Source organism: Capricornis sumatraensis, chromosome 5, assembly GCF_032405125.1.
Source record: "Capricornis sumatraensis isolate serow.1 chromosome 5, serow.2, whole genome shotgun sequence".
Classification (NCBI taxonomy): domain Eukaryota; kingdom Metazoa; phylum Chordata; class Mammalia; order Artiodactyla; family Bovidae; genus Capricornis; species Capricornis sumatraensis.
Genome location: NC_091073.1, coordinates 110189369 through 110216365, shown reverse-complemented (window position 1 = coordinate 110216365; position 26997 = coordinate 110189369). Strand labels below are relative to the sequence as shown.

The window sequence follows — 26997 nt, the reverse complement described above, 5'->3', positions numbered from 1 at the left end:
CTGGTCCAGGGACCACACTTTGAGAACTGTTCTTCTGGAAGGCCTTTTCTTCAGTATATTTGCTTCCTCTTCTAGCTCATACTTCGTTTATTCAACCCCTGGCTGCCTATTATGTCTCAGCTGTTTTTTAATCAGTAGACATACCAGGATGAGTAAGACAAGATGTCTTCTATTAGAAGTTCATGGTTGAAGGCCACGGTAGGCACATCCATACACACTAAGCAACATGAGCCGAACTGTGACAGAAGTAAGCGTGGAAGAGAATGAGGACCCCTTACTCAGACCGCAGGTCATGGCGCCAGTGCAGGTGTGTGGGGAAGAGAACGGGGAGTAGGAAGAGGCAAGGGCTTCTCTGAAGAGGGTGAACAGGTGGGTGGGCAGGGTATCGTGTCAAATGGAGCAGTAGTGTCCAGAGCTGGAGGTCAGAGGTACAGGGCATGTTGGAAGAACCGCCAGCACTTCTGAGCCCTGGGGCACTGCAGGTAAAGGGAGGGGTGAGGAAACCCAGGGTGGAAACGCAGGCAGGGCCAGAGCGGGAAGAACTGTGCGTCTCTGTGATGAGGAGCTTGGCTTCTACTTCGAAAGCTGTGGGGCATCAGGAAAGGTATTAACCAGAAAGCTAACGACACACAGGACCGCTCTGAGCACAGGCTTAGAAGACTGCAAGGAGGTAAGTGCCCCTTAGGAAGTGCTGCATGCAGGGGATGAGCTGGAGAGATGTTGAGTAGCAGAGCGGATGGACTGCAGCTGGAGGGCCCATGAGGTAGGACAGAGGAAGTGGGGGTTGGGCTTGGGGGCTGGGCAAATAGAGCTCAACTCCAGATCTGTCATTTGCTGGAGGACGGATGTGGGTGAGCTGACAACCTTGTCTGAACCTGTTTCCTTGTCTGTATCTCCGGAATAATAAACACTGCAGAGGCAGAGGGAACTAAGTGTGAAAGTGCCTATCAAGGACTCAGGAGGGTGTTCGTATCATCACGTGGGAAGAACAGAAGGCAGGTTTCTCAGGAGTGGGAGGGAGAGAGACCCAGGGAGCTCTCATCTCCCTCAGACACATGAGCTGGTCCTGGGGAAACAGGGGCCAGTGGGGCCTGCTGCTTCCAGGGGGGCACACACGCTGGGGACATGGAGGGGACTCAGGAAAGGCCAAGGTGATTGGCAGGTGCTTCCCTAGGCGTGGGGACCAGTGAGCGGAGGTGTGGGATCTTACAGACCATGCCCCACATGTGTGCACATGTGTGCATGCATGTGCACACATCAGCCCTGCACGCATGACCCAGAGACACACCAAGGCAAATGCAGCCTTTCTGGAATGAAGTTTCTCCAAGGACCCCTCCCCCGATGATATTCTCTGTTCCTTCTCTTTACATGTGGGCTTCCCTGGGGGCTCAGATGGTAAAGACTCTGCCTGCAATGGGGGAGACCCAGTCTCTGAGTTGGGAAGATCCCCTGGAGAAGGAAATGCTACCCACTCCAGTAATCTCGCCTGGAAAATCCCATGGACAGAGGAACCTGGTGGGTTACAGTCCACGGGGTCACAGAGAGTCAGACACGACTGGGTGACTTTCACTTCTGCTGTTACACCAGTGTGCCCTGGAACCCATTTGAGAAGTAGGCACATCTGTAAGGGGTAGTGCCCTGTCTGGCCTCAGGTGGGAGGGTGTTTCCCAGAGTAGGGCTGGGGGTTGATGAGGAAGGTGCACACCTGGGCAGATAGAGCAGTTACTTTATTAGCATAATGATGGCACAGGGGCGGGGCTTTAGCTGTTGGCGGCAATGGTCTCCTGAATCCAGTCCACGTAGTTGCAGACCTTGGTGTAGACCCCAGGCTTGCCCTTCTGGGCACAGCCATAGCCCCAGGACACAATGCCCTGGAGCTCTCCGTTGCAAGCCACAGGGCCGCCAGAGTCACCCTGGGGAGGAGGTGATGAGATAAGCTTTATAAACAGAGAAGAAAAGGGAACGGGAGCCACACACAGTCTGAACTTCACAAGACCCTGTTCCCACTGGCTCTGGGCCCCACACCCTTCTCACCGTCAAGAAAGGCCACAGCCAAACCTCCCTCATTTCTCCAGGGGACGGACCATCAGCCCACAGCCCTGGGCGTTCACATCCTGCCCCCAGGGAGGCTGCCACGTCTGGGCAGGCCTCTCACCTGGCAGGAATCCTTGCCTCCCTCCAGGAAGCCAGCACAGATCATGTTGTTAGTGATCTGTCCAGGGTACGAGGCTTCACAGTCGGCGTGACTCAGCAGCGGGGCCTCCAGGCATTGCAGCAGGTCCGGGTAGTTGACTTTGAGGAACAGGAAGAGACCAAGGAAAGGAAAATGTGGGTTAGGATGCGACGGGGGATGGTAACCCAGGGCTGAACCCTGGGGGCGGCCAGGAGAGGTCCCCAACGAACACTGAGTTTCAATTCCCAGCAGGCTCGCTGCAGACCCCTCTCTAAAGGCGCCAAGAGCAGAGGCCACATCTGTCCTGTCTTTTCATTCTCCGGCTCAAGTCTGGGATGCTTGCCCCTCTCTGGTACCCAGCACAGAGTCCTGTATGTGTAGTAGGTACTTGCTGGGAATTTGTAGATTGGAAGCAAAGACTGGAACCGAGCTCAGGTGATGCTCGGTTCTGGGCAGTGTGGGTAGGTCAGAGGGTGAAGACGTGAGGGTCCCACTCACCGCCACTGCTCAGGGTGTTGCCCCAGCCAGAGATGAGGCACTCGGTGCCCGCAGAAGCACAGGCACTGGGCAGAGCCAAGGTGGACACCCGGGCATTGATGACCGCAGGCGTGGAGAGTTTGATCAGCAGGATGTCATTGTCCAGAGTCCAGCTGCTGTACTTGGGGTGGCGGATGATCTTGGATGCGTCGATGAACTGCTCACCACCCTCCACGACGTCAATGTTGTGTTCTCCCAGCCTCACCTGGATGTGGCTGTTGAGGGCAAGCACAGTTAAGGCCTTTTTGTCCACAGCCCCACGTCCCCTAGGGGTTCTCCCTGCTTGCAGGTGGGGGTGTAGGAACGTCAAGAGCCGTAGAGGGGTGGTAGGTCAGTGCAGGTGTGAGACAACAACCTCCGTGCTTCAGGGGGCCTGGCAGTGGAGAAGGGATGTGGTGAAGGGGTCTGGCTAGGGACCATCTGCTTTTCCAGCCGCCTTTCCCACACCCCTCATGCATTCAGTGCCCAGTGCCCTGGGTGCAAACGCACCAATTCAACTTCCCCAGACATCCTTCAACCTCTGCAACCTTGCAAACTACGTGCAGTCACTTTTGCTCCCTCCTTTCTTGATCTGGTAAGGGCCACCATCCTGTGTGATCTGATTTGTCTGTCTGTCTGTCCATCCTAAGTCTTTCACTCGTGTCCGACTCTTTGTGACCTCATGGACTGTAGCCCTCCAGTCTCCTCTGTCCATGGGATACTCCAGGCAAGAATACTAAAGTGGGTCGCCATGCCTTCCTCCAGGAGATCTTTCCCACCCAGGGATCAAACCTGCTTCTCTTACATCTCCTGCACTGGCAGGTGGGTTCTTTACCACTAGCACTATCTGTGATCTAATACAGCACTTCTCAAAGAACAGCCACAGGACCTGCACCATCAGTCACCTGGGAACGAGCTAGCAACTCAGATTCTCTCTTCTGCCCAGACCCTTGCATCCGAAACCCTTGAGGAGGGATCCAGCAATATGTGTTGTAACAGGCCCTCCAGGTGATTATTACGTGCATTCAGGTTGGAGAACTCTTGCTTTTGGCAGTGAGTCTCAGTTCTGCCTGGAAGTGTAGAATTGCCAGAGGCAGAGAGTGTTGAAAACTCACCAATATTCAAACTCGTCCTAAGAATTTTGAGTTAAATGGGAACTAGGAATCATAATAATTTTTTTAAACAACAACAACAAAATATCTTACAAGGTTTTAACATGTAGCCAACTGACAAAGATTATTTGAGTGAGGTCTTTCCCTGCTTTTCCCACTGGGTATTCCCACCTTCAAAATAGTCTGTGCCTACTTTTTATGGGACTTTCCAGATGGCACCAGTGGTAAAGAACCTGTGCCAGCCAATGCATAACACCCCGGGTTTGATCCCTGGATCGGGAATATCTCCTGGAGGAAGGCATGGCAACCCACTCCAGTATTCTTGCTTGAAGAATCCCATGGGCAGATGAGCCTGGCAGGTGCCCCTCTTCACTCACAGCTCCTGCCAAGTCAGCTCCATTGCCCACTTCTTCTCTTCCCCATCATAATTCTGAGCTCTGGATGGACCCCATCCCTTCCAGAGGGCCCTGGGCAGTGGGCTCAGTCATCAGGGGCCCAGCACTTACTACTGGTAGCAGTGAGCCGCGGACACCACCCACTGGTCACTGATGAGGGAGCCCCCGCAGAAGTGGTAGCCAGCATTCAGGGACACCTGGTAAGGGACGGAATTCTCCGCGCAGGTGTAGCCCCCAACGATCTTGTCATCGTCGTCCGAGGGGAAAGCCACTTGAGTGGAAACGGAAGGAGAGGCTGATTCAGCAGGAGGGTGGAGCCCCGAGCCCTGTGGCTGGACCCTGCTAATTAGGATCCTGACCGAGCACAGGGAGGGGAGGAAGGCCACCAGGGAGCATCCCTGGCTGGTCTCACAGGGGTTAGTTCTCCCGAGTCGCTGTGTGTCTGCAGGACACAGAGCTAGGGACCCTGCAGGGGCTCCGGCTCACACTTCCACTGGGGGCACCAGGGCAAGGACAGTGAACCCCCCTCATGGTGCACTGAGCATCGTAGGGTCTGAATGCCGTCCTCTCACCCACTGGCTGCTTCTCTCCCTTTTACTCATCACCAGTCTACTCCCTGCTGCAGTTTCAGCCCCAGTTTGTCACGATGGGTTGGCCTCACTAGGGAGATGTGGCTGCAAAGCCTTGGCTTTGCTGTGCCAGCCTCCTCCCATAGCTCACACCTGAGCAGGGAGCCCAGGCACCCTTTGCGCAGGATAAAGGTGGTTACTGTTACTGGCCAATAGAACAGTGATTCGCAGCTGTGGCTATACATCTGGGAATCTTAAGACTACTCAGGAAGCTTAAACAGTCAGTGCATGGGTCACACTCCCAGGCCAATAAACAGGACGCCGCCCTGAGTCACCTTCTGTCTCCCCAGGAGCATCCGAGGCTAGCAACAGCTTGAGTGGATTTACCTACGGTTGTCACGGCCAAGCCTTAAGGCCTGGCTCATTTCACAGACCATCTCCACCTGGTTTGCCTTTCTCGCCTCTCCCAGCAAAGCTCTGAAATGGATGGATGAGAGGGATGGGAGTGGAACCAGGCAGAGGGTGAGAGAGTGAAGGTTAAAGAGAGCCCCAGAGTGGGAAGGAGGGATGCTGGCCAGGGAGGGGCGAAGACACACAGAACAGGAGAGGCCGGAGGAATGGTGAAGCATGTATCTCTGCCAGGAGAGGGGCTAGTGGAACCCGAAGTGATGCGTGGGACTCACCAGCAGCTCCCACAAAGGCAAGGATCAGCAGGGGATGCATGGTGGAGAAGTGTGCTTGCGTGGCTGGTGGCGAGCCTTTATACCTCCCGAGGAGAGGGAGGGGGTGGAGGGGGACCACCCCTCCCAGGACAAACACACCTGCAGCTTCCCCTGTCCTGGACTCTTGCATCAGTTCTGCTGTGTTTGGCCACTCCATGGATTCATGACTTCCGGGTGATAAGGAAACTTACTTTCTGAGGACACAGAGGAAGACTAGCTGGCTCTCAGGAGGATATTCTGGGGTGAGGAACACAGGGGAAGCCAAGACCCTGCTTCCCACAGCTGAGCCTTCTTAAACTGAGCGGATGATGGAATGAGGAGGAAGGGAAGGCAGAATGACCCGGGACCCTGGGAATCCTCCGACCTCATGGAGATTCACTCAATTTACTTTAAGGAAGGGCTGATATTAGTAGCAAACTTGGCCGTTTGGTATCCTGAAGTCCCATGAGAGGAAAGAAGTCTTGCCTATGTCATACCTGTACGCAAAAAGACCCTGGTCAAGTCTAAACTAAGGGGTCAGAAGGTCAAAGCCCAAGCCTTAGGGAACCAGGACCCCCAACACCAAGAAGTGGTGGAATGGGAGAGGCAGAGTTTCTTGTGAGTCTGGGCCTTCAAGCTGGCTCTCCTTCCTACCAGAGCTTGAGGCACTGGGTCGGGGGAGGCATTTGGAGGGAGGAGAGGCCAAGGATTAAGTAGGCGTTAACCTGATGCTCTGGGGTAACGAGACCGGTGTCCCATTCCTCCTCTTCCTCGCTGTCAAGACGCTTGTCTTTCTCATCGCTCACGCAGCCTTGGGTTCTTTTTAAGCAGCCTCCTGGTCACCCTGGGAGCCTGCACTAACGGTTTGAAAATTGCCCCCACCTGCTAGGAGCTGACAGCCTGAGCCAGAATTGTATGTTCCGGATCAGATTTTAGAAAAAAGGTTTGCACAATGGTAAATCTCGGTCCTTATCAGATAATCAGCAGCAGGTAAAGAAACTGGCGCACGATAATGGTTGAGAAGGTGTGCGCATGCGCTCAGTAGATCCGACTCTGCAGCCTCGTAGACTGGAACCCACCAGGCTCCTCTGTCCATGAAACCAAGTGATTAAAAACAACGTTGAAGGTGGGGGGGCGGGATTCTGGAATTTTCTTTTCCTTTTTTTTGATGCCTGTCAAGATACAATCTTATAATTTACTGAGGCACCACTTGGCCAGGGGGGTATAGAGATGTAACTAGTGTCTGTGCTGGAACATAACCTTGTGAGCCAGGTTGACAAGCCTTCCCATGAAGAGGCTTCTTCTGCTCACCTCCTCTGAGCTCAGGGCTCCTGATGGGCAGGAGTGGGCAGAGTCTATATAGGTACTCTCGGAAAGGTAAAAATGAGTGAATGTTCTGAAGGTGGTGAACAAAGTCAGAAAAGCTCAGAAGTCTGGTGGCAAGACCGGAAGTAAGCTGGAAGGACAGAGTAAATGGAAATAGTGAACTGGGAGAAATGGGGGTGCAGGCTCTTGGGTGGAGAGGGACCCACAGGGTGTCTTCTGGTCTGGTGCCTGGCACAGCTGGAAGCCAGCTTCTCCATGAGAGGACACCCACTCCTCAGAGCTGCACACCCTCTAATCCCTGACGGGCTCCTCTCTAGGTTGCAATACTACTGTATTTGTATAGCGCCCAACAGCTTTTAAAGAGCTTTCACACACACAAGCAGTGGTGGTATGCTGATTTTCCTTTGTGTTGAATTTCAAGCTTCCCTTTTCATGTTTTCATCGTGAGGTGCGCAGAACAACATTATTTCCTGTTACAGAGGCTGAGACCAGGCGTCAGAAAGGTTCCGTCTTGTCTGAGAACGTAGACCTAGAAAGGGCAGAGCTGACCTCAAGGCCGCGGGAGGACAGGGAAGTACTGTGAAGTGTGGGAATCACTGCAGATGGCAGCTCAGGGGTCAGGCCAGGGGACAGACCACATCCGGATCCCTCCTGATCTGGCCTCCCTGACAGAGAAAGCAGCTTGAATTAACCTGGCACCTGGCCCCCACCCCCCTAGCCCCACCTTGCCATGGCCTTGGGCCCCTCCGGGCCACGTCAAAGGCAGGTTGTACTCACCCAGGTTGTGGAGCCTCCATCACAGAGGCTTTTCTTTGCAGAAATATCACAAAATATACTATTTTGTTTTGCCCCCTTGTCGTGGGGTCTTCACAGGAAGCCTGGCTTTAGAGGATGAGAAACGTCACATCTGTTTCCTTTCCCAGCCTGTGGGGTGAAGGTGGGGGGCAGAGGGGGCCGGCTTATGTTTTGGGACACCATTCTGCTCAGATAGAAAGGTAAGAGCCTCTGTCCCCTCTCTGTTAGCATGACTTGGTTCACTGCTAGTGGCCTTACGTTGCCTAAACTCAGATGCTTTCTGTAGAGCTCTTCTGCACAGCAGTCCACATGGCTAGGCAGATTTTTCTTTCTTCTGAATCCTATTTATTGACTCAATGTGTTAGTTTTCTAGGGCTGCCATAACAAAATAATGGCAGAAATGCATCTTCTCAGTTTTGGGAGCTGAGAAGTGCCTGATCAAGGAAGGTGTTGAAAGAAGAAACTTTTCATATATTGAGTCATGGAGAAGCCATTCTGGCTTATATATGAGTTAACTTGAGTTTTGTACCAACTGAAACAGCCTATTTGTGGCCTATCAAGCATACACTGTACATCTGCTTTCTTTAGTAAAGAAAAGGGCACACTGACCAGAAGTAAAAGATGTCTGTGTTAAAAGATAAAGTGCCTCCCTTCCCGGGACGCTGGGGCCAGTGCCCCTTTGATGACACGACTCCCTTCCCAGGGGCCAGCGCCATACTGACTCACTGAGTTCCTTCTGATTTATTTTTTCAGACCTAGAGGGAATGTATTTCTGACTTGCTTAACGTTCTTTGTTCTGCCAAGATATAAAACTGAGCTGAAAACCCTGCTTCTCTGGAGCAGCTCCTCAGAGTTATCTTAGAGGCTGCCTTTTGGGTTCTAGGCTTCAGCTTGGCTTAAATAAAATGTGTTTCTATTCCTATTTCAGATCATTTATTATTTTTGTCAACAGTGTCAACAGGGTTGGTTTCTCCAGGGGTCTCTCTCCTTGGGTTGCCGATGGTCATCTTTTCACTGACTTCACATGGCCTTTTCTCTGTGGGTACCTCCCTAGTGGCTCTCCTTATATATCCTAATCTCTTCTGATAAGAACAAGGTCAGATTGGCTTAAGGGCCACCCTAATGGTCTCAATTAAATTATTTATTTAAATATCCTATTACATTCTGAGGGACTGGGGGTTAGGATTATAACATACGAATTTTGGAGGAACACAGCTCAGTCCGTAGCACCCAGGCAATATTTACCATGTTCCTGTGATGTTCCTGTAATTTTTCTAACCTGTATGGAAACAGCAAGGAAGAAAATAGTAAAAGGTCCCTTCTTTCCTGGCATCTGGGTGTATTTACAGACTTCCCTGGTGGCTCAGCAGTAAAAGAATTCACCTGCCAATGCAGGAGAGGCAGGTTCAGTCTCTGGCTTGGGAAGGTCCCCTGGAGGAGGGAAATGGCAACCCACTCCCATATTCTTGCCTGGGAATCCCAGGAACAGAGGAGTGTATCTGACTACAGTCCATGGAGTTGCAAAGAGTTGGACACAACTTAGCAACTAAACCACAACAATGTGTAATTATGTGTGTGCGTGTCCACACATATGGAAGGAGATACAACTGTGAGAGGCAGACAGTACATTAAAAATATATATGTATCTTTATATATATATATATGATGTGCATATAATATATACAGTTGATCTTTGAACAAGATGGAATCTGAACTGCACTGGTCTACTTATACATGGAATTTTTTTTCAATAACTATTGTAGTGTTACATGATTTGAGGTTGGTTAAATACAGGATGTGGAACTTTAGATATGAAGGAGTGCCTACAAAGTTATACGTGGATTTTCAACTGTGCAGAGGGTTAGTGTCCCTAATCTGTACCTAGTTCAAGGATCAACTATTTATATAAAAGTGTAATGATTAATTGATTATATTCCAATGATTAGATCATTGGGAAAGGCCCTGATGCTGGGAAAGATTGAAGGCAGGAGGAGAAGGGGACAACAGGATGAGATGGTTGGATGGCATCACTGGCTTGATGGATGTGAGTTTGAACAAGATCTGGGATTTGGTGATGGACAAGGAAGCCTGGCAGGCTGCAGTCCATGGGGTCGCAGAGTCGGACACGACTGAGCAACTGAACTGAACTGAACTAACTGATAATTAGGTCTTAGTGAAATAGGATGAAGTGATGATAATAAATGTGAGTAACTGCTGGCTGGGTCCACAGGTACTATGTGAGCATAGAAGGTTAGGAAAGCTCTCTCTGGGGAGATGGTATTTGAGTTGACACCTGGATAACAAGACATCAGCCCTGTTAAATTCAGGTGAAGCTTGGGAATGGAGTGCTTTTGCCATTCCCTGCCCAGTCTACACAGGGACTTCCCTGGTGATCCAGTGGTTACGACTCCACACTTCCAAAGCAGGGTCAAGGGTTCGATTCCTGGTCGGGGAACTGAGATTCCACAGGCTGCATGGCACAGCAAAAAAAAAAAAAAAAAGAGAGAGAGAGAAATAAATTAACACCTACAATGACTGCTTTTTAAATTAAATTACCCTATCATCTGGCATATGGATACTTCACCTTGGTATTAATTTTAGTGTAAAAAGTTGTATTTAAAGGAGGGTCATCGATACAGTGAAATATTCTTATAAGTTAAGGTAAGCTCTTTTGACATGGCATTTATGAAATATTGTTGGGTTAAGAGAATGAACTGCAGCCATGAAATTAAAAGACGCTTACTCCTTGGAAGAAAAGTTATGACCAACCTAGATAGCATATTCAAAAGCAGAGACATTACTTTGCCGACTAAGGTCCAGCTAGTCAAGGCTATGGTTTTTCCTGTGGTCATGTATGGATGTGAGAGTTGGACAGTGAAGAAGGCTGAGCGCCAAAGAATTGAAGCGTTTGAACTATGGTGTTGGAGAAGACTCTTGAGAGTCCCTTGGACTGCAAGGAGATCCAACCAGTCCATTCTGAAGGAGATCAGCCCTGGGATTTCTTTGGAAGGAATGATGCTAAAGCTGAAACTCCAATACTTTGGCCACTTCATGCAAAGAGTTGACTCATTGGAAAAGACTCTGATACTGGGAGGGATTGGGGGCAGGAGGAGAAGGGGACGACAGAGGATGAGATGGCTGGATGGCATCACGGACTCGATGGATGTGAGTCTGAGTGAACTCCAGGAGTTGGTGATGGACAGGGAGGCGTGGCGTGCTGGGATTCATGGGGTTGCAAAGAGTCGGACACGACTGAGTGACTGAACTGAACTGAACTGAGCTGAGGGCATAAACAACTATACTCCAATAAAAAAATTTTTTTTAATGTTAAACTATAATTTTTAAACATTTTATTTATTTATTTTTGGCTGTGCTCGGTCTTCATTTCTGTGTGCAGCATTCTTGCCTGGTAAATTCCACGGATGGAAAAGCCTGGCAGGCTACAGTCCTGGGGGGTTCTCAAAGAGTCAGATATGAATGGGCACAAGCACAACAGCAATGAGGCTCTAATTTGCCTTTGCACAAATTCTAAATAAATGTTTAAAAAATTATATCACCACTTTTTATAACCTGAGACCCTTACAGTTTAAATAGAATTTCGAAGACAAATACATTAATCAAAAAAAAAAAAAGGTAGGGGAGAAGTTCCCTAGTGTGGATTTGAGAGAGGAGTCCTCCCGGTGTGGGTCAAGTTTCGTGACTTTAGGTTGGGAACAACATAGAAGATTGGACAGGTCCACTCTGGAATGACCCCTTACTTGGAGAAGGGTGGTGACGGGGGCTTAAAAACTAGCCTGTGCTGCCCTGGCCAAGAAGTGTGGCTGTGGACTTGGTCCCTCCCACTGTCTGCCTTTCTTCTAAAGGGCACACACGTGCCGTAGGAGCAGCATAACTCGGGCCCTGACTCAGGGTCCCCCCCCCCCCCCCCCCGCTTCCTGCATCTGCCCTTTTTGTGCAGAGAGGATGTGGCCGTGCCGCGCTGTGGATTCACTGCTGGCGCAGAGGTACATAGCCGTCTGGTTGGTGGTGGCAGACTCCAGGGTCAGAGGGAAGCTCTTCCTCTTCGTTCTGGAGACATTGTACCCATAGGGCACATCTCCTTCCTCAATCATGTCAACATCGATTGAGAAATGGAGCAGCCGCAGCCCCAGAGCTGGGTCTTGTCGGTACCAGAACATTCTCTCATGGTCCATGTTCTGTATACATTCTATCACAACTTTCTCTCCCTTCCTTTTGACCAGATATCTTGGAGTTTGGGTTACTTGTGCGTCCATGAGGCCTGTGAAGGAGGATGGAGGAGGTGAAAAAAGAGGCCATCAGGAAGCTTCCCTGGTGGCTCAGTGGTAAAGAGTCTGCCTGCAGTGCGGGAGACCAGGGTTTGATCCCTGGATTGGGGAAGATCCCCTGCAGAAGGAAATGGCAACCCACTCCAGTATTCTTGCCTGGGAAATTTCATGGACAGAGGAGCCTGGTGGGCTACAGTCCTTGGGGTAATAAAGAGGCAGACATGACTAAGCACACAGGCACACACAGCCAGCTTGATGAGAGAAAAATCTTGTATCCAGGGCCTAGAAGCAACGGGACAGGGGTTTGCCACCAACTTTCTGGACTCACCTACTCCCAGGAAGCAAGAGGCATAGAGGAGCCTGATTCCCATGGCAGGTTCAAGGCAAGAGGGTCCTCCCCCAGACCCAGGCTACTGGAGAACGGGCTATGAAGTCATGGTCCCGCCCAAGCTCACGGTCCCTCAGCCACTCAGATTCTAGAGAGTCAGGAGGTGCTAAAGTGAAAGCCAGCCCTTCCCTTGTGGGGCTACGTGTGTGTGTGCATGTGTGTAGAAAAAAGTTAACGTTGTCTGATCTGTGGAAGGACCTGCTTACAAAGCTGGCATTTGGCTTGATCCCAGTCAGCCTGGGAACTTGAATTTCTGGAGTGTTCTCACCATTTCATAGCTGGTGGCTGTGATTCATTTTACCTAGAGTGCTTGCACAAACAATATAGCTTATGCTGAGCACTGCTGTGTTTCTCTGAGTCTGGAATTCAGTATGTGCTAGACAGCAAGGGCCTGTGTGCTGAGCTCTCTCAGTTTGCTGCTGCTGCTGCTGCTAAGTCGCTTCAGTCGTGTCCAACTCTGTGCAACCCCGTAGACGGCAGCCGACCAGGCTCCATCATCCCTGGGATTCTTTAGGCAAGAACACTGGAGTGGGTTGCCATTTCCTTCTCCAGTGCGTGAAAGTGAAAAGTGAAAGCAAAGTCGTTCAGTCATGTCAGACTCTTCGCGACCCCATGGACCACAGCCTACCAGGCTCCTCCATCCATGGGATTCTCCAGGCAAGAGTGCTAGAGTGGGGTGCCATTGCCTTCTCCTCTCAGTTTGCTAAGGCTCCCTTAATAAAGTTCCGTAGAAGGGGCGATTAACAGAAATTTATCTTCTCACTGTTCTGGAAGCTGGAAGTTCAGGATCAAAGTGTCGGTGGGTTGGTTTCTCCAGAGGCCTCTGTCCTTGGAGGGCTGGTGGCCATCTTCTCCCCTGTCCTCACGTTGTCTTGCTTCTTTGTGTGTCTCTGTGTCCTCATTTTTTCCTCTTGTAAGGACACCAGCCATATATTGGCAGATGGCCCATCCCAGTGACCTCATTTAATGTGGACTACTGCTTTAAAGACCTTCTCTTCAAAGACTGAATGAATTCATTTTCATCAAGACTGGCAGAAAGATTAAGTTTGTAGAACATGGCAAATTGAGTTTGAAGTACCAATGGAGATTTCAAGTGACCTTACCGTGTAGAAAGTTGTGTAAGTTGGGCTGAAGCTCAAATTAGGTAACTGACTAGAATACCGAATCTGATAGTTGTTAGAATAGAGAGTTTTATTAAAGTGATGAACTTGAATGATGTTGTTCCAAGAAAGTACATAAAGTAATGAGAAGAGAGAAAAAGAATGGAATACTGGAAAAAATTGATTTAATGCAAAAATACAGAAATAGTAGTCTACATTGACAGTGAGTGAATGAAAAATTAAGAAAACAGATCATGAGTAGTGTTCTGCCTTAGTCTGGCTGCTTTAACAGAACCTCAGACTGGGTAGCTTATAAACTACAGAAATTATTTCCCACAGTTCTGTAGGTTGGAAGTCTGAGATCAGGGTGCTTGCATTATTGGTGGGTGCTCTTTTCTGGTTGTAGACTTCTTGCAGCCTCACTTGGTTAGAGGGTGGGCTGGGGAGCTCACTGGGCTTTCTTCTATAAGGGCATTAATTCCTTCCACGAGGGCTCCATTCTTTTGACCTAATCATCTCCCTGGGCATCCCTGATGACTCAGCCATTAAAGGATCCATCTGCAGTGAGTGAGACCTGGGCTCGATCCCTGGGTCGGGAAGATCCCCTGGAAGAGGGCATGGCAACCCCCTCCAGTATTCTTGCCTGGAGAATCTTCATGGGCAGAGGAGCCTGGCGGGCTACAGTCCATGGGGCTGCAAAGAGTCAGACATGACTGCGTGACTAAGCATACAGGAATCATCTCCCAAAGGCCGCACCCCCAATATCATCACATTTGCAACTAGAATTTCAACATAAATTCCGGAGAGAGGGGGAAACATAAACATCCAGGCCATAGCATGTTTTAGCTCTGAATATCCACCCAATTCTGTAGATATTTCTTTAACATGTGAGCAGTTATTTGAGGTAGAGATTAGGCACCAGAAAAAGATTCCTTAAGGAAGACCAAGACTGAATTCCTTTAAGGAACAGTTTAAATTAGAACTCTCCTGGTCCTAGGAACAAAGAGAAAACTGGTGCCCGAGGGCAGGTCTAAGTCAAGAATAATGGTATGCCAGCTCCAGGCTCAGCCCACTTCAGTATTCTTGCCTGGAGAATCCTGTGGATGGAGGAGCCTGGTGGGCTGCTGTCCAAAGGGTCCCACAGAGTTGGACATGACTGAAGCAACTTAGCAGCAGTAGCAGCAGCTCCAGGCTCTGATACAATGGAGGGCACTGGGTTTATGTATTCTATATAAGTGCAAAGGGGTCTGTAGACATCATTGTCTCAGAGTCTCTCAAGAGATAGGGTTCACTTGTGATGACTTCCATGAACTAAGAGTAGGTTATTGGATATAGACTCTATTTCACAGGAGGCAATCTTTGGGTGTCAGTCTCCACTGACATCTTTGATTTAATTAGTATAATTCTATTTATATTGAGAATATAATAAAAGTGGGGCTTCCCAGGTGGCACCAGTGGTAAAGAATTAGCCTGCCAATGCAGGAGACGTGGGGGTTCAGTCCCCGGGTGAGAATGATCCCCTGGAGAAGGACATGGCAAGCCACTCCAGTATTCTTGCCTGGGATACTACAGACATGGCTGAACACGGCACAGCCATAATAAAAGGTATAATCCAGCTTGGACCTAAAGAGCAACAACTTTAGTTGCTCATCAATACCTTGGGTAAGTCTTGGAAAAAGAGAGAATGGTCCCGTGGAAGTCTCTGTATATGACAGCGTGTGATAATTCCCAGGAGAGAACTCACCTTAAAGTAAGAGTAGGCATGGAGCCTGGCAGGATAAACTTACCCAGTAATATAGCCATAGTTCTTGAAAAGATGAGCAGATTCTAAGCTCAGCTGGGTTTTACTGCCTGAATTTGTGTCTTCGATGAGGTCCTCTGCCTTCCCTTGCTTCAAGTTAAAACTATTATTTTAATGGTTGGAATGTATGTAATTGAACGAAACTGTGGGCTAAAATCTCAGTAAGACATTGAAGATCAAGACATAGATCTGTAGTCTTGCCCCTTCAGCACTGACAAAGGAAAGGTTGAGCCAAAGGCTTTTTCTTGTATTTTCATCAATAGAGGTGCCACTCAGCAGGAAACTCTACCTGGGCGTGATGATGGAACCCACTGGGAACAATAATAGGGTCTGCTGTATTGAGCCGCAAAGCTGAAGCATCTGCAGTGGCTGACAGGTATTTTAGGGCTTAACAGAAAAGAATCCAATGGATACAGTGGTACCCAAGAGAGGCAACATCCTTGTTGGTGACATATAGCACAGAGTAAACGGGGGCTGCCGTAGAGGAAAAATAAACCTACCAGAGGACATGCTTTATCTTGTTTACGTGCCCAGGTGGAAACCCTGGCATTTCCCCAAGGTAGGTGTGGGAGAGGATTTTGCAGGGGACTTAGATCCTGGACATGTCGGAGAAGTATTGGGAAGATGATTGAAAAGAAGACCAGTTCCTTTCTGGATAGAACAGGACTCCTTTCAGGCACTCTGGTAAGTACAGGGAAAAGAGGAACCAGTATAGGCACAGTCCCTGCTCTCGTTGACTTTGCCTTTATTCATATAAATTTTAAATAACAAACAATGGAGTGTGTTAATTGCCCTGAGAATAATAGTTTAGGCTGTCTTTAGAGCGCTTCCCTAGTGGCTCAGACGGTAAAGTGTCGGCCTGCAATGCAGGAGACCTGGGTTTGATCACTGAGTTGGGAAGATCCTCTGGAGAAGGAAATGGCAACCCACTGCCGTACCCTTGCCTGGAAGATCCCATGGAAGGAGGAGCCTAGTAGGCTAGAGTCGATTGGGTCACAAAGAGTCAGACACGACTGAGTGACTTCACTTTACTAGAGCACATAGCAGAGAAAATAATCCCATCAGGGATTCGAGGAAAACTCCCTGGAGGAAAAGACTTCTGGATTGGTATGTGGAGAAATCATCAGCTAGGTGTCCAGGTAGAGAGGGAGAGAAAGAGGGCTCTGGGAGAGTGAACATTACTGGTGAAGATCCAAGAGCGAGTCAGCGTAGGACGGATTTGAGGACCTGAGGGAGGTGGACTCTGTCTCCTTGAATGGAAAGCAGGTGTGGTAACTGAAAGAGAACGTTCCTCTTAGGAAGGTGGTGGTTTAGTCCCTCAGTCGTGTCTAACTCTTGCAACCCCACGAACGGTAGCCCACCAGGCTCCTCTGTCCATGGGGTTTCCCAGGCAGGAGTACTGGAGTGAGTTGTCATTTCCTTCTCCAGTTAGGAAAGTGCATGCATGCATGCTAAGTCACTTCAGTTGTGTCCAACTCTTTGAGACCCTGTGGACTGTAGCCCACCAGGTTCCTCTGTCCATGGGATTCCCCAGGCAAAAATACTGGAGTGGGTTGCCATGCCTCCCTCCAGGGAATCTTCCGAACCCCAGGATCAAACCTGCATCTCCTATGTCTCCTGCATTGGCAGGTGGGTTCTTTGCCACTAGTGCCACCTGGGAAGCCCAATTAGGAAGGAAGATAGGTGCAAAGACTGCATCTTGGAGGGTGTTGAGAAGCTTGTGAACTACCATAAACTTGCGACTTTAAGTAAATGAAAGACACTGATGGGTTTCAGGCTCCAGAGTGGTTTGTGGGTGGGGGCAGGGAGCACACTGGAAGGTGGTGGGGGAGCGCACATCAGATCACAGTGTTATCAGTGAGATTAGAAACATTAGTAAAATTTGCAAGGAATTTAATACTAAGAAGCGTGCAGGCGATGGTGGTGGATTAAGTGTGGAGGGAGAGTATGTCTGAGATGGTGAGGACGACTGCTATATCTCTGGCTTGTGCATTTGGCTGGATGGCAGACCACTTGCAGAGATGAGGGAAATGGGAGAGATATTAGATTTAGTTAACAACTCAGGTGTGCTATTCTCCCCAAGTGTCAAAACCTCCAGGAATAGGTCCTGGAAGGTGAGATTGAAATTTGGTTGAGTGATTCAGCTGAAAATGAAATCTTCAGTTTGGGCTACAGTGAAGCTCAGCAAGGAGGAAGGGGTGCAGTATGCATAAAATTCCTTTTCTAGGAGAGCAATTCTTTACCCTTGGTGCTAGACTTCACACCAAGAACACCTTGGAGCGTGTTCTGCCTGCACTTTGAAAAGCTCGTGGGTACTGGAAGTAAGAGGGGGACACGTTGCCGAGGGGCTGCCTTGCTCAGAGTCCCCAAAGCTGGGGAGGCAGGGGAGGACTCCTGGGGTCCCTGGTGGGGGGGAAGTTTGTCCCCTTGGCTCGGTGGGGCCTCCCAAGGGAGGAGCCTCCTCTCTCCTGTGGCTGCCCTTTTTGTGCAGAGAGCAGCTGGCTATGTCATGCTGTGGCTTCACTGCTGGCACAGAGGTACAAGGAGCTCTGGTTGGTGCTGGTCAACTCCAGGATCAGGGGGAAGTTTGGTTTCTCTTCTCGAGAGGCCGTGTATCCATCAGAGATATCTCCCTTTTCAACAAAGCCAACATTCCTTGAAAAGTAGATCAGCTTTGGACCCAGCCCTGGGTCTTGTCGATACCAGTACATCGCATCGTGGTTCATATTCTGAGAACAAGTCAATGTCACCCTCTTTCTGGTCTCTGTGATGTGGTGTCTTGGGCTCTGGGTCACACCGGCTTCCAGGGGGCCTGAGGAGGAAGGAGGTAGAGCAAGAGAAAGCTGAGGAGGCACCTGGTGCTGCAACCTTCAGAGAAGGACTTGAGCTAAAACCGGCAAGATACAGCCAAGGCTTGCCCATGCGTCTGGGACTCACCTGCTCCCAGGAAACAAAACAGGACACAGCCCAGGAGCCGGGGGCCCATGGCAGCATCACTCAGGCTCTGCCTGCCCTGGGGGCCCTAGTTGGTATCTGTGATGTCTCTCTGCAGTTATTTGACCCTCATTTTCAGGAGAGCAGCCCCTCCCATTTCCTTACAGGTCCTGGCCAATGTGGGCTGGCAAGGCTTGCAGTCACTGGCATTTTCCTTGCCCTCCTCTGAGACTGCTGGTTTCTATCCATTTGACATCTTCTTATTAGCACACTCTTGTCAAAGTTGAAAAATATTTATGTATTTTTATATCTTTATCATGAAAATTGGTATAACATATTTGATCATCACTTAGAAATGTGAGTACATGAAACTTCCACTATCATCAAAGCAACAGTTTTTCTACCTTGAAGTTCTCATTTCTACTCTGTAGGAAAAAATTCCAAGATTATTCCTATCTTTGACTATCCATTGGTGTGTTTTTCAGCCACGACCTTTGGAAAGTATCTCCTGTGTAAAAACTTAGCCAAATCCACTTCATGGGTTATTTTATCAATCTGTATTCAGTTCAAGATCCTAGACTCGGGGCTCTTTTCTCATTGGCAGATTAAATTTAGTAGTAGCCAGTCTAAGTTGGCATCATTGACTCAATGGACATGAGTTTGGGCATACTCTGGGAGATGGTAAAGGACAGGGAAGCCTGGCGTGCTGCAGTCCATGTGGTCACAACAGCAACTATATAAGTAACTTCTTTTCTCAAGGCTGGTGTTAGATGGATCTTTCTTCCTTCTCTTTTCTCTCCTTTTATAGGAGCTGTGAAAGGCAGAGAAGAGATCTGCCTTCTTCAATAACCTCTTACTTTTACCAGCCAGTACAGTTTCTTTGCTGCTTGTGGGGTGTGGCTTTCCTGGTTTGTGGTCTCCAGATGGGGCTCCACATGAGAGGGTTCTGTTGCTGGGTATTGCATTGTAGCCAGGCTGTGTTCTCTGCTCTGGATTGCAGTCACGGGGAGCTCTGCCTATAACTGGGGTGTCTTACCATCTTAGCTCCTCCAGCCACTCACATATCGCTCCTTTTCCAGGACTCAATGTCCTTCCTGCATTGAGGTGACTTTCCTGGGATTGCTGAGAATATTCCCTTGCATTGAACACCTTTGAGATTTTCTTGAGCTTTGCTGGAACCAAAGTATTCTTGGGCAGGAAGAGGAGAAGGAAAGACACTGCCCCATCCTCCTAATTGCTTCAGCCACAGCTAGAGCTTTGCTGAATCACTGTCATCTCCAGGCATGAAATGGGTCCTCATCTCAAACTTCAGAGATGGCTTTCTTGCCCGCAGTCCCCTTCATGGTGGAGTGAGTTCAGGGCCAACAGTCCCTATTCCATACGAATAAGGGAGATGCAGCTGCTGTCATGACATTAACTCTGCTCTAAGGAGGAGTCTTCTTTCTTTTTCTATTTCTGTGCCATTCCTTAAAAAAATATATTTATTTTTGGCTGCACTGGGTCTTTGTTGCAATGCTCAGGCTTCTCATTGTGGTGGCTTCGCTTGTCGTGGAGCACGGGCTCTAGGGGCACACAGGCTTCAGTAGCTGTGGTCCACAGGCTTAACTGCCCCACACCACATGGGATCTTCCCAGACAAGGGATCGAACCGGTGGCCCCTGCATTGCAAGGTGAATTCTCAACCACTGGGCCACCAGCCCTGTGCCATTCCTTTCGGAAAAGATGGTGGGGAGCAAAACTGGCTCTCCTTCAGTCCTAGGCAGTCCTCCATATCCTAGCTATGGGTACAAGTGTTCTCGAAGGGGGGAAAAAAAGTAGTTTTAGTTCTCATGAACCTGCCTCAAGTAAACAATTTTGTATTATCAGGAAACCTTATCATTCCAAATTGCATCTTTCCAAATTTTTCAGTTTGTTTACATTCACAAAGATAAACTCACTATGTATTTATGCCATTATACCACTGTACCATTTACACCAATATACCATATATATTATACCATTGGATTTTCCAAATTCCCTGGTACTTTCAAAACCATTCAGTTCAGTTTAGTCACTCAGTCGTGTCCGACTCTTTCCGACCCCATGAATCGCAGCATGCCAAGCCTCCCTGTCCATCACCAACTCCCGGCGTTCACTCAGACTCACATCCATAGAGTCAGTGATGCCATCCAGCCATCTCATCCTCTGTCATCCCCTTCTCCTCCTGCCCCCAATCCCTCCCAGCATCACAGTCTTTTCCAATGAGTCAACTCTTCGTATGAGGTGGCCAAAGTATTGGAGTTTCAGCTTTAGCATCATTCCTTCCAAAGAAATCCCAGGGCTGATCTTCTTCAGAATGGACTGGTTGGATCTCCTTGCAGTCCAAGGGACTCTCAAGAGTCTTCCCCAACAGCACAGTTCAAACGCATCAATTCTTCGGCGCTCAGCTTTCTTCACCGTCCAACTCTCACATCCATACATGACCACAGGGAAAACATAGCCTTGACTAGATGGACCTTTGTTGGCAAACTAATATCTCTGGTTTTCAATATGCTATCTAGGTTGGTTATAACTTTTCTTCCAAGGAGTAAGCTTCTTTTAATTTCATGGCTGCAGTCACCATCTGCAGTGATTTTGGAGCCCCCCAAAATGAAGTCTGCCATTGTTCCCACTGTTTCCCTATCTATTTCCCATGAAGTGATGGGACCAGATGCCATGATATTCATTTTCTGAATGTTGAGCTTTAAGCCAACTTTTTCACTCTCCTCTTTCACTTTCATCAAGAGGCTTTTTAGTTCCTCTTCACTTTCTGCCATAAAGGTGGTGTCATCTGCATATCTGAGGCTATTGATATTTCTCCCAGCTATCTTGATTCCAGCTTGTGCTTCTTCCAGTCCAGCGTTTCTCATGATGTACTCTGCATATAAGTTAAATAAGCAGGGTGACAATATACAGCCTTGACGTCCTCCTTTTCCTATTTGGAGCCAGTCTGTTGTTCCATGTCCAGTTCTAACTGTTGCTTCCTGACCTGCATATAGGTTTCACCATAGAGGTGGACCATTACAGTACTCAGAGATTTATAGTTTATCCCAAGCACTTCCTATATTAAATTAACCCAATATTTAGGAGGCAGCTGCTTCTATATTCCTACCAAGCCATGAGCTAATTCACTCTCAGATGCATGCTTCTTCCCCCATCCCTGTCCTATTGACTGTGAAGCTGCTCTGGTTTCTTCTTTCTCATCATCAAGGAGGACACTGAAGTGATGCTGTTGACCTGAGTCCCCCATATCCTTGTACTAGGAACCAGTTCCTATACCTCCTCGCCCTTCCTTCTCAGAACTTCCTTTTGATTGCTCCTTCCCAAGGCCAACACACTCAAGAGTTTTGGGAACTCCAGTTCCCCAGTATGGGCCAGGCTCCCATGTCCTTAACAGAGGGAGTGAGAAGAAAAGAGAATCCTCGAGATGTCCAGGAGCTCCAAAATGGCCCCTCCATCTTTTGCACTTTAATGTAACACCTGTTACTCAGCACTGTCCATTTCTTTCTGTCTTTCCCTGAGCCTCTTCAGTAATTGCTCTCAGCCTCCTCTCTGGGGCTCTGCTTAGTAAACCCTGCAGCATCTCTCATCCTCCTCCTGGCTGACAATCTCTTGACAATAATAATCATGCTTGCCTCTACCCAATTGAGGAAATATCTCTTTAAAATCCCTGCAAGTAGAACACATTTGTCCCTTTAAATACACGCATTTTTTTTTTTTAACCTCTGGATGATCTTGAGTATAGAAACAGACTACAGAATTTTCACCACCATTCAAATCCTATTTTACTTCTGGTGACTGCAGCCATGAAATTAAAAGATGCTTACTCCTTGGAAGGAAAGATATGACCAACCTAGATGGCATATTCAAAAGCAGAGACATTACTTTGCCGACAAAGGTCCATCTAGTCAAGGCTATGGTTTTCCAGTGGTCATGTATGGATGTGAGTGTTGGACTGTGAAGAAAGCTGAGTGCTGAAGAATTGATGATTTTGAACTGCAGTGTTGGAGAAGACTCTTGAGAGTCCCTTGGACTGCAAGGAGGTCCAACCAGTCCATCCTAAAGGAGATCAGTCCTGGGTGTTCATTGGAAGGCCTAATGCTACGGCTGAAACTCCAATACTTTGGCCACCTCATGCGAAGAGTTGACTCATTGGAAAAGACCCTGATGCTGGGAGGGGTTGGGGGCAGGAGGAGAAGGGGACGACAGAGGATGAGATGGCTGGATGGTATCACTGACTCAATGGACATGAGTTTGAGTAAACTCTGGGAGTTGGTGATGGACAGGGAGGCCTGGCATGTTGCGATTCATGGGGTCGCAAAGAGTCGGACACGACTGAGCGACTGAACTGAACTGAAGCTATTTTCGATTCTGAGGAAATCACTCTATCTTGTATATTTTCCTATGCTATATGATTAACCTTCAAAAATCTAGTGAGAGATATTTGTATAGAGTTTTCTTTTTAAAATAAATTTTTATTGGAGTATAGCTGCTTTAAAATGCTTTGTTACTTTCTGCTGTGCAGCAAAGTGTGTCAGCCATATATATACACACGGCCCCTTCCTTTCGGACTTACTCCACATTCAGGTCACCACAGTGCATTAAGTAGAGTTCTCTGTGCTATAGAGTATGTTTTCATTAGTTCTTTATTTTATACATGATCTTACTTGAGTTTTCTTTTAATTGGTGTTACAGTATTCAATTTTCAGCTCAGTTCAGTTCATTCACTCAGTTGTGTCTGACCCTTTGCAACCCAATGGACTATAGCACACCAGGGTTCTGTCCATCACCAATTCCCAGAGTTTACTCAAACTCATGTCCATTGAGTCGGTGATGCCATCCAACCATCTCATCCTCTGTCATCCCCTCCTCCTCCCAACTTCAATCTTTCCCAGTATCATGGTCTTTTCAAATGAGTAAGTTCTTTGCATCAGGTGGTCAAAGTATTGGAGTTTCAGTTTCAACATCAGTCCTTCCAATGAATATTCAGGATTGATTTCCTTTAGGATGGACTGGACATGGAACAGTTAGAACTGGACATGGAACAACAGACTGGTTCCAAATAGGAAAAGGAGTACGTCAAGGCTGTATATTGTCACCCTGCTTATTTAACTTATATGCAGAGTACATCATGGGAAACGCTGGACTGGAAGAAACACAAGCTGGAATCAAGATTGCCAGGAGAAATATCAATAACCTCAGATATGCAGATGACACCATCCTTATGGCAGAAAGTGAAGAGGAACTAAAAAGCCTCTTGATGAAAGTGAAAGAGGAGAGCGAAAAAGTTGGCTTAAAGCTTAACATTCAGAAAAGGAAGATCATGGCATCTGGTCCCATCACTTCATGGGAAATAGATGGGGAAACAGTGGAAAGAGTGGCAGACTTCATTTGGGGGGGGGGGCCTCCAAAATCACTGCAGATGGTGACTGCAGCCATAAAATTAAAAGACGCTTACTCCTTGGAAGAAAAGTTATGACCAACCTAGATTAGTATATTCAAAAGCAGAGACATTACTTTGCCAACAAAGGTCCGTCTAGTCAAGGCTATGGTTTTTCCTGTGGTCATGTATGGATGTGAGAGTTGGACGGCGAAGAAAGCTGAGCGCTGAAGAATTGATGCTTTTGAAGTGTGGTGTTGGAGAAGACTCTTGAGAGTCCCTTGGACTGCAAGGAGATCCAACCGGTCCATTCTGAAGGAGATCGGTCCTGGGATTTCTTTGGAAGGAATGATGCTAAAGCTGAAAGTCCTGTACTTTGGCCACCTCATTAGAAGTGTTGACTCACTGGAAAAGACTGTGATGCTGGGAGGGATTGGGGGCAGGAGGGGAAGGGGACGACCGAGGATGAGATGGCTGGATGGCATCATGGACTCGATGGACGTGAGTCTGAGTGAACTCTGGGAGTTGGTGATGGACAAGGAGGCCTGGTGTGCTGCGATTCATGGGATCTCAAAGAGTCGGACACAACTGAGTGACTGAACTGAACTGAACTGAAGGTGGACTGGTTGGATCTCCTTGCAGTCCAAGGGACTCTCAAGAGTCTTCTCCAACACCACACTTCAAAAGCATCAATTCTTCAGCGCTCAGCCTTCTTTATAGTCCAACTCTCACATCCATACATGACTACTGGAAAAACCATAACCTTGACTAGATGGAAGTTTCTATTAAAGAACATATTAGTGCCCTCTAGTGGAATAACTGGAGAAGGAAATGGCAACCCTCTCCAGTATTCTTGCCTGGAGAATCCTGTGGACAGAGGAGCCTGGTGGGCTGCTGTCTATGGGGTTGCACAGAGTTGGACTTGACTGAAGTGACTTAGCATGCATGGATGCACTGGAGAAGGAAATGGCAACCCACTCCAGTATTCTTGCCTGGAGAATCCCAGGGACAGGGGATTCCCTGGTGGGCTGCTGTCTATGGGGTCGCCCAGAGTCGGACACGACTGAAGCGACTTAGCAGCAGCAGAAGCAGTGGAATAACACTGCAGGAGGCAAAGTAATGTCTCCTTAAAAATGCTCAAGTCTGAATCCCCATAATCGGTGAATGTTTATATTCAAAAGGGAATTACGGTTGTGGAAGCAATTAAAGTTGGTAATCAGCTGGTCCTGAGCTATGGACAGTTGGAGAAAGCAATGGCACCCCACTCCAGTACTCTTGCCTGGAAACTCCCATGGACGGAGGGCCTGGTGGGCTGTAGTCCGTGGGGTCATTAAGAGTCAGACACGACTGGGCGAGTTCACTTTCACTTTTCACTTCCAATCATTGGAGAAGGAAATGGCAACCCACTGCAGTGTTCTTGCCTGGAGAATCCCAGGGACAGGGGAGCCTGGTGGGCTGCCGTCTATGGGGTTGCACAGAGTCAGACATGACTTAAGCGACTTAGCAGCAGCAGAGCTATGGACTGTACCCTGGATTACCCAGGTGGGAGCAACTGAATCACATGGATCCTTAGGAGCAGATCACCTTTCCCAGCTGTATTTAGAGGAAGACGTGCATCTGGAAGAAGAGTCAGACAGACTGAATGCTGCTGCCTTTGAAGCTGGAGGAAGGGAGCCATAGGAAAGGAGAGTCTTCAGAAAGGAACGGAGTTTAGCCAATAGACTGATTCTGAGTGAGACCCGAGTTGGACTTCTGACCTCCAGAACTGTAAGATAATAAATTCTGTGTTGTTTTAAGCCACTGAGTGTGTGGTAACTTGCTATAGAAGCAACAGAAAACAAATACAATCACCAACACTAAAAAAGTGTGGCATGGTGTGGTAAAGCAATTAGGATGGGAAAAGCAAGGAAAGTGCAAACAAAACAAAAAGACAACTTAGGGACTGGTATAAAATATTTGCAAACAATGCCATTGAAAGGGGTTAATTTCCAAAGTATACAAATAGCATATACAACTCAGCATCAAAAAAATCAAGCAACTTAATCAAAAAATGGGTAGAAGACCTAAACAGACATTTAGAATGCCAACAAGCACATGAAAAGATGTTCAACACTGCTAATTATTAGAGAAATGCAAATTGAAACTACAATGAAGTATCACCTCATCAATCAGAATGACCATTATCAAAATCTGTATAAACAATAAATGCTGGAGAGGGTGTGGAGAAAAGGGAACGCTTATACACTGTTGGTGGGAATGTAAATTGGTTCAACCACTATGGAGAATGTTGTGGAGGTTCCTTAAAAACTGAAAACAGAGCTACTGTCAGTTCAGTTCGGTCATGTCCAACTCTTTGCAACCCCATGGACCAGGCTTCCCTGTCCGTCACCAACTCCCGGAGCTTGCTCAAAGTCATGTCCATTGAGTTGGTGATGCCATCCAACCATCTCATCCTCTGTCATCCCCTTCTGCTCCTGCCTTTAATCTTTCCCAGCATCAAGGTCTTTTCAAGTGAGTCAGTTCTTTGCATCAGGTGGCCAAAGTATTGGATTTTCAGCTTCAACATCAGTCCTTCCAATGAATACTCAGGACTGATCTCCTTTAGGATGGACTGGGTGGATCTTCTTGCAGCCCAAGGGACTCTCAAGAGTCTTCTTCAATACAACAAACACCTTTGGACTACAAGTAGATCCACCCAGTCCATCCTAAAGAAAATCAGTTCTGAATATTCACTGGAAGGACTGATGCTGAAGCTGAAGCCCCAGTACTTTGGCCGCCTGATGCGAAGAACTGACTCATTTGAAAAGACCCTGATGCTGGGAAAGATTGAAGGCAGGAGGAGAAGGGGAAGACAGAGGATGAGATGGTAGGATGACATCACTGACACAATGGACGTGAGTTTGAGCAAGCTCCGGGAGTTGGTGATGGACAGGGAAGCCTGACATGCTGCAATCCATGGGGTCGCAAAGAGCAGGACATGACTGAGTGACTGAACTGAACTGATTCACTTATTGAGTTCAGAAATCACTGATGGCTCTGACATTTCTTGTTCATTGATGTGGCAGGAGATATTTTTCATTTCACAAAGGGAAGGTTGATTCTTTTATTTTTCCGTTTCTCTCTCTCTCTCCCAGTTTCCATCTCCCTCTCTCTCTTTCCCCCTGTGTATATGACTGTGTTTGTGTGGTCACTTTACAGTGGCATGAAGCAGAAAAGTGAATGGACTTCTGATATGGTCAATAACAAGGGCAAATTCCAATCTTCTGCTGTTTGGAGGGTGACTTCATGTGTCACACCTCCTTGCTTTCCTTGACAGTAGCACCCTGGTGGCTCTGTACTACCTAGCAGAGACTGTCAGAGCAGAGGAAGGAATTCTTCCCAGGGGAACAGTGCCTCCCTGGGGCTAGCAATGACTGTGGGGCTCCCTGCTGGAACTTTCTAATCCTAAACCTGCGGAAATGAGGCATTAGCAGAAATGGAGTTTGTCAAGAGCAGACATTGGTA

The 26997-nt window shown here is 48.1% G+C and overlaps 1 protein-coding gene, 1 pseudogene and 1 gene segment (V, D, J or C); all 3 read right to left on the bottom strand.

Annotated features, from left to right (window-relative positions):
- Positions 1–26997, bottom strand: part of LOC138080030 (T cell receptor beta constant 1-like) — a 182497-nt gene that overhangs the window by 11625 nt on the left and 143875 nt on the right.
- PRSS2 (serine protease 2) lies at positions 1761–5488 on the bottom strand. Its single transcript, XM_068972904.1, has 5 exons — positions 5449–5488; positions 4308–4467; positions 2672–2925; positions 2156–2292; positions 1761–1913 (listed from the first exon to the last, which is right to left on the bottom strand). Exons 1-5 carry the CDS (start codon positions 5486–5488, stop codon positions 1761–1763), a joined length of 744 nt encoding a protein of 247 aa, XP_068829005.1.
- Positions 7677–26997, bottom strand: part of LOC138080173 (uncharacterized) — a 76362-nt pseudogene continuing 57041 nt past the window's right edge.

Coding starts and splice junctions, on each gene's coding strand:
- PRSS2 (XM_068972904.1), bottom strand. CDS start 5,488: ATGCATCCCCTGCTGATCCTTGCCTTTGTGGGAGCTGCTG. Junction 4,468..5,448: donor TGCCTTTGTGGGAGCTGCTG/GTGAGTCCCACG, acceptor TTTCCACTCAAG/TGGCTTTCCCCTCGGACGAC. Junction 1,914..2,155: donor GAGGCAAGGATTCCTGCCAG/GTGAGAGGCCTG, acceptor CCTCCTCCCCAG/GGTGACTCTGGCGGCCCTGT.